This window comes from Nanorana parkeri, unplaced genomic scaffold, assembly GCF_000935625.1.
Source record: "Nanorana parkeri isolate BGI_ZX_2015 unplaced genomic scaffold, ASM93562v1 scaffold2448, whole genome shotgun sequence".
NCBI classification, from domain to species: domain Eukaryota; kingdom Metazoa; phylum Chordata; class Amphibia; order Anura; family Dicroglossidae; genus Nanorana; species Nanorana parkeri.
In genome coordinates, this window is record NW_017308716.1 from 71,544 (window position 1) to 79,755 (window position 8,212).

The 8,212-nt window shown below is 43.5% G+C and overlaps 1 protein-coding gene across 1 annotated transcript in view; it reads left to right on the forward strand.

Moving 5' to 3' along the window:
* Positions 1–8,212, forward strand: part of LOC108801699 (probable G-protein coupled receptor 158) — a 103,431-nt gene that overhangs the window by 32,356 nt on the left and 62,863 nt on the right. The window contains exon 2 of the mRNA XM_018573603.1: positions 8,144–8,212. This exon is cut by the window's right edge and continues 1 nt beyond it. Coding sequence (XP_018429105.1) covers positions 8,144–8,212 — 69 coding nt within the window. The remainder of the gene's footprint in view (positions 1–8,143) is intronic.

Genomic DNA, 8,212 nt, shown 5'->3' on the forward strand with positions numbered 1-8,212 from the left:
GCCGCGCATAAGATATCTACTCCAATGGTTTAACCCCAGTGTCTATTTAAACCGAGACACTGAGAGACTAATGACAAAATATTACAATACACTAAAAACACATCCTAGTAGCATTTCCACAACACTACTAACGTTTGTGGCAGGACGCTGATCAACACAGTGTCTCCCCACCTCGTACTCGGACCTCGGAGCAACCAGAGACAGCCCCAACCAGAGGACCTGCAGATACCAGTCGAGCCAAGTCGAGTACAACCGCAAGTACCTATGTCTTCCTGCATAGGACCCTAGGGACAGTAACTGTGCTTATACCATAGCTAAGGCTTACTTACTCACTGAACTTTGCTTGTACTATAGCCAAGTGAACCAATCTCATTGATTGTACTGATACCATTGCAAGTTCACTATCTCATTGACTATACTGATACCTTTGCAAGATTACTATCTCATTGATTATACTGATACCATTGCAAGATTACTATCTCATTGATTATATTGATACCATTGCAAGATTACTATCTCATTGATTATACTGATACCATTGCACGATTACTATCTCATTGAATTGTGCTCATACCATATGCGAGACTGCTATCTCAGTTATTGTGCTGATACCATAGTCAAGATATTGTCTCATTGATTGTGGTTTCACTGACATTTATTGCTGCTTAGTTGCCTAGGCCACTGCCACGTGGTGATAGGGCATACCCCCACGGTGACCATTTACGCAAACGGGGTATGATGTGAAGCAGCACTCTCACCGTCTTACCCCATTCAGGGCAAAAGAGACTTGCTGCATACTGACCCTAATCCATCCTCCGCTGTTGCGATCCATAGGTACACCTTCCCCGAGGTGGGACGTTACAATTACAATGAGAACTCTGCGGAGCCGGCTCTTTCGCTCCCTCAGGGAATAGTTGTTGTCGGCTCCATCTTGACAGCAGCAGTGGCTCTTCTCCAACTTCCTCCAGCTCCTCAGATCTGCTATGCGGCTGCCTATGATTGTGGGCTCCTGAGCGAAAGAGCTGGCTCCACTGAGTTCTCATTGTCATGGTAACCAGGGGAAGCTGAACAGTCATTGCAACTGGCCCAAAGCCAGCCGTGAGCTCCGCCCAGCTGTCAGTTGCAAGGCTGTCGGCCGTTAGCCCACTTCGGGTTTCACTTCGGCATCCAGCTCCTCAGATCTGCTATGCGGCTGCCTATGATTGTGGGCTCCTGAGCGAAAGAGCTGGCTCCACTGAGTTCTCATTGTCATGGTAACCAGGGGAAGCTGAACAGTCATTGCAACTGGCCCAAAGCCAGCCGTGAGCTCCGCCCAGCTGTCAGTTGCAAGGCTGTCGGCCGTTAGCCCACTTCGGGTTTCACTTCGGCTCAGTCGAGCATAAGCATATGCCTTCGGCTCGACTGAACAGCTCAGCCAGCTTCGGGAGATGTAAGGGCTATAGTGAATAGCCCGTACAGCAGCCCTTCAGTTCTACTGAACCGAAGAGCTCAGGCAGCCGAAGGATCAGCTGGAGCTACATCAGCACTGACAGAGAGATATGTTAAAATGTAAAAAACAAAATGAAATAAAGTAGATCACTATAAAAATTAACCCCTTATGGTGATTATCTGCAGTTAAGCTACAGATTTGTTTTGCACCCTAAATAGTTAATTTTTAGTTTTACCCTCTCGTGACATACAGAGTACTCCTTTATCACTGAGGGGGTTATTCACTAAGCTGCCTAAGGGGGGCCGAGTCACTGCACCATGGGCCTCTGGGTTGCACTTGCCCCCTGGGCCAAAAGTTGCCAGTCAGCCCCTGCCTCCAGCGTACACACAACCACCTGGCTCCACTCTGGCTTCTGGGTGGAGTCCGTCTGACTCCTGGACACAACCTGTCCCTCTTCCCAGCAGGAGTCCTCATGTGCCTACAGCCCACACCAACTCCTCTCTTGAGCTCTGGTCTGGGCTCCTTAATGAGGCTGCTCGAGCCACCTGATCCCTGGCAACACCTGACCACAGTCTAAAAAACATGTGGATCGCCTTCAACTTGGCTCCTTATATTGACCTCTCACCCTGATATGTATTATACAGAAAAAATAGGAAAGAAAGGGTTTTGTAGAGAGGTTTCAAACCATGCGTAAATAAAATATATCAAAATGTATTATTCATATAATTAAATACAATAAAAATGGTTCTAGTTGTTATTAGATAACATTAACCATAAGTGACACTATCCATGATTACACACATTTCATGGATGCAATATCCAAATTCTTATCAGACATGATTCGTCCCTACTAATTTAGACAGCCCAAAATACGTTTATTCTGACTCAGATTGTTGTGATAGCGATATATCCCTTGTGAGACCTCTATGCCTGGCCTGTATAAGCAGATATACTCACTGCGGACAATCCTTGTCAGATAGCTGAACTCGTCAATACCGTTTCATCCAAAAGAGGTGCTTTATTTTTAACATAAGGGTTACAGCAGATGATAGGAACAGCAGATTGAATGGTTTCAGTATTGTGCGGTCAAAAAATGATGCCTTTTCTATCGTACTGTGCAGATTACATGTGTCCTAGTTACATGTGGCCTGTTAGCTGTGGCCATGACACAGGAAGTACTGACTCAGGAAGAAGGGAGGGGCATACATAGAGGAAATATGTCGTAGACATCACAAAGGGAACACAGAACCTGTTTGATACCAAGAAAGGCCACTAGATGGCAGCATATAATAAAACATAGATTAGCTAGGAGAAAATGGTTAGGCAAAACACACTATATAAACTCTAATCTATTAACAATGCTAATAACACATTCTATGCCCCATTGGGGCAGCACAACGTTCATTTCATTCATACAATGTCCTGATACATATCTACCATGATTTGTCCCATTTATATAATCAATTCATTGGTGCAATATCCAGGTAAATATCTGACATGATTCGTCCCGACGCGTTTCGCATTTAGCTTCTTCTGGGGACCAGGCTAATCTATCAAATGGAGATTATACATATAATGATTCACTTTATACATAATCACATTTAGGCATATCCATCTTAGTACAATGCTTGTGGTAAGTAAAGAAACACATTACTGCAATTATCACCGTATGCGGATAGCCCCACACGGAGTGAACATCCGGTACTCACCATGCACAAAAGGTGCCTGGAAATGGATCGATATAAGGAGGACCGAAATGAGATGGGTGGCTACATTCAGCCCTACCACCACACACACTCCGTCATCACTTCCGGGTCCCCGGGGCCTCAAAGGGAGGAATGCCTTGGGCGATGTGTAAGACCCAGCCAATCCCTAGCTGGAACATGTTCCTATGGAGAACATATAGCAAGAGTGAGCTATACCTACTGCTATTACTTTCCTAATTAGTGAATCTGTTAAGTGAGGTAAGGCATTTAAACACCATCATATGTATGATATGCAATCATGACCACCCACAAAAATAACCTCTGACGTGTTGTCAGAATGTTTATACTGCTCTGATATACAGTTCTATTTATGGAAACAATTAAAAATCTATGGTTAAGGAGATTCCCAATGCATTTCCATAAATCAAAATTTACGCGAGTTCTTTCATTTGTGCTGACTTCGAAGACAAGAGGAATACCAAAGTATACAAAATATAGATATTTATCAAAAATCAGTGCAAAAATAATAATAAAATATAATTGGTGACAAACAAAGAATATGGATCAGATAATATCAATCAATTTGATAACACAGGTAATGCATAAAAATGTAACCACTGGATATTGTCAAAAAATATATAAATGTAACCAAGATAACACGACTTTTTAAATATAATGGGTATCTTCTCAGTATCACACAGAATAAGAAAACGAAAGGCTCAGAATTGACATGTGACTTCTCTCAGCACAGATGTTCACCACTCAAACTTTTACAGCGCATGGGCGATATTTATCCCATCATGCACAGGGCTGGCAATAAGCACTGATGTGCTTCTGAGACCCCCACAATTTACGATCGGAGGAATGTTTATACTAACATTCCTAATTTCTCTATGCAAGTCTCGGTCCAAGAGAAGAATGAACTTATATTCACCTTATAGCACGTAGACAAAATGGCTACTAGTATGCACATAGACACCTCTGTAAAATGACATGTTTAGGCCTATGAAATTGATTCCTTTCGGCCCAATAGTTCTGATAGTGTCTTGTCTTACAAAGCTAGGTATGTATTATATAAACTGGTGCAATGATTCATTCTTGACGTGTGAATAGGTAAACAGTGTAAAAATATATATGTGGGAAATGCTCCTCCACTTTATTAATAGTGAGTCAATTGCTATTTATGTGTGTACCATAAATAAATACGTGCCTATGGTGCAAGCCATGGTGACTACACATGTGTGTCCCAGACCCTAAGTGAGACATATATACTAATAAATTCATGTTAAAGCAATGTTATAAGTGTTATATATACACATACTGCTGGTAAAGATAATATTAACAGTCATGTGTGCAGCATGGCTGCTAGTATGTGTAATGAAAATAAGTGAAAATACTGTAAAAGACTGTGACCACCACCAAAGGATGTTGTCCTATCCATCCCGCAAATATTACGCCTCCAAGTGGGAGTTAACATCCCATATCTATAGCAATATACCACTGCAAAAATGAATAATCAACCCCTCTCTCCTTCCCTCCCATCCACTGAACATAACACAGCAACTCCAAGCCTCAAAGTGTGACAGGCTAATATGGACGTGAGGAAGAAAATTACCTAAGCCTTAGGAATATTATAAGGTGTTGTGCCCTCGGCTCGCAGCTCCATATAGTGCGCTCTCCACATTAGCCCTGATGGCACCCCTCCCCTTATGTAGCCCCCACCACCGAATAGGACGCACCGGAGACAGGTGTTCCGGGCGCCGATCGGCGATGTGAACTCCCAAATGCGCATGCGCCGGTTAACCATGCATGCGCCCTCCCATCCCAGCAAGTCGCTACCTAGGTGACAGGGGAAGCGATCCCTAAGGACCACCCCCTCGTTTGCATGCAGGAGGACGTCAGCCCTCGCATGTCAGGCTGGGTAAGCGTACTGCCGGGGGGCGGGCACTTAGCGGTGAAAAGCCAGGGGGATAGAGAGACGAAAAGAAGTCCAGAGGTCCCAGGAGAGAATCCATCGATCCCTGTACCCCATATCCAACACCATGCGGGGCACCCGACCCCCCAAGGAAAATCACCATCACATGCATATAATGATTTGTAAGATAATCCAATGGACATATTATACAATAATAAAAGCAAACACACAAATTCAATATATTCCTATAGTCATTGCAAATAATTAGTCAGCGTGCACTGAACTGTTGAAATTACACTTTTGTGCATGGTGAGTATATTTCAGCAAGTAGACAATATAACAATGTGTCACCAATTCAAGATTGTCACATATACTCCATGTGACTCTTCCACACATACCTTACATAGTTACATAGTTAGTCAGGTTGAAAAAAGACACAAGTCCATCGAGTCCAACCTATAGAGAGAAAAAAAAAAGAAGAAAAGCCTAAACAGAACACTATGCCCACAATTACCCAATGTTGATCCAGAGGTAGGCAAAAAAAACCCTATAAAGCATGGTTAAAAATTCCTTCCTGATCCCATAAGGCAATCGGATATTCCCTGGATCAACAATCTCAGATGCTTAATATACCTCTAAGAACTCAATATCCAGTAATATTCTGTGCATTTAGGAATACATCCAGGTGTTTTTTAAAACAATTAACCGAGCTGGCTAGAACAAGCTCCTGGTGGAGTCTGTTCCACATTTTCACAGCTCTGTGAAGAATCCTTTCCGTATGCAAAGGTTAAACCTCTTTTCCTCCAGACGCAAAGAGTGCCCCCTTGTCCTTTGCAGTGACCTTAACGTGAATAATTTGGCACCAAGTTCTTTATATGTACCATTTATGTATTTATACATGGTGATCATGTCCCCCCTTAATCGCCTCTTCTCCAGAGAGAACAAATTCAGGTCAGCTAATCGTGTCACAGGCTCACTGAGCCTCCTTGGCTGATTCCCATGTGCCTCCAGCTCACACACAACCACCTGGCTTCACTCTGGCTTCTGGGTAGAGTCCATCTGACTCCTGGACACAACCTGTCCCTCTTCCCAGCAGGAGCCCTCATGTGCCTGCAGCCCACACCAACTCCTCTCTTGAGCTCTGGTCTGGGCTCTTAATGAGGCTGCTCTCAGCCACCTGATCCCTGGCAACACCTGACCACAGGACTGGAGATTTCATCCCACCCAGAACTCTAAAATCTCCAGAGATCCAGATCCCAGCTATAATCCAGAAATAAACGGAGGAAAGTGAAAGGCCAGCTTCTTCCCTGAAAAACTATTTTCGTTCTGGAACCTCTCAGCCCCTCTGGCTGAGAGTCCCGGTGACTGTGTTGCCAGCATACTCTGTGGCATTGCCACGCAGTGCCACACTATTTATATATTGGAAGAATTTTTGGGGGTTCTTCTTACAGACTGTGGAGTAATCTATTTAAGCTGCCCGGATTTCATGTTTACATATCTTATTGCATTCCTTGTAGCTCTGAAATGCCAATGCAGTCCCCTTCATCTTGTATTTTGTAAATGCCAGCTTCTTTTCTTTGATGTGTGTCTTACCGTTTTATTTAGCCATCCAGGCTTAGCTCTCAATCTTTTATTTTTGTTACCCAACGATATGCACCAACGATATGCACAACATGCAATATTTTCTTAAAACAATCCCACTACTCGTGTGCTCATTGTTATAAATAATTTGTCCCATTTAGTGTCATACACTAGATGACGCAGTTTGCCTTTATGACATTTTAGAGTTCTTGTCAAACCAACACACTTCTATTTTCTGTACCCAACATTAAAATCATCCTGTGATCATTATTACCCAATGTGTCCCTAATCACTAGGTCTGCATTATTAGAGATTAATAGATCCAGAATTGCATTCTTCCTGGTCGGGAACTCAACCATCGGATCCATGAAATTGTCCCACAACAGGTTTAGAAAACAGCCAGCCTTTATAGAATGAGCGGTACCATGTGACCAATCAATGTCCGGATAACTGAAGTCACCCATTATAACAACATTTCCCTGTTTCCCAGCTATTTCTTTTGGGGAATGTAAGCGAGCCTCCTCCTCTTCCCTTATGTTCGGGGGTTTGTAACACCCACAAGTTTACAACTAGATTCGGTCTTATCCAGTTCTGTCTGTCCTCCTGATAATAGAATCCCCTGCCACCAAAATTTGTCTTTCCTGTCCCTCCATCCTGCTCCCATCCTCACAAGTGCAGTCAATCCCTCTGCGGATAGGGGAAGCGTCTTGCTCCAGCAATGCCACCTATGAACTAATATCCCCAACATCCTGCAAACCTGGCATATTTATTGGGGTGTATTAATTCAGGGCTAGCCTCTCTTGCCTCTACCCCTCTTCCCTACTAACCCAGCTACACACCTGCAGAGGAAATTCAATCTGTGATCCGTTCCCTCCCTAACGGCAAATCGCCGGGCCCAGGCGGCTTCACATATCTCTATTATAAAACGTTTCAAGATATCCTTATAGTTAATTTAACTAAATTATATAATGGCTTCCTTGGCGGGGACCCTATGCCTCCCTCCTTTTCCGTATTCCCATGTAACAGTCATCCCTAAACCCAATAAAGACATTAAACCCTGCGCTAATTATCGCCTCATTGCACTTCTTAACTCCGACTTAAACATTTAAAAAAAGATTTTGGCCTACAGACTGTCAAAATTTCTCCTCTGTAAGAATGCGGAAGTGTTGTATATTACATCACTTCCGCATTCTTGTGTCACTCTCCAGCTTCAAAAGCTGCAAATAAGCTGATGGAGCAGATCTGTGCTTCATCAGTTTCTTTTGGGGGGTCCTATATTGGGGGTCTTGAAGACCCCTGATGTCTCCATAAAGAGGACCTGTCACATATTTTGCTATCACATAGGGGGGTTTTATTAGCCCACGTATGTGAAATGCTAGGGGATAAAAGAAAAAAAAAAGGCATGTACACAAATGCCAAGTAGTTTTATAGTGTATTGGCACTAGCATGTGGTAGTCATGTGGTAGTCATGTGGTTGTCATGTTCTGAGCTGCGTATTCCCTCCCCCCATAGTGCATATCGGATGAAAGAGACGGCTCCATCTTGGACAGGTACAGATGCGTGTGCCAGCCTGGCTATTAC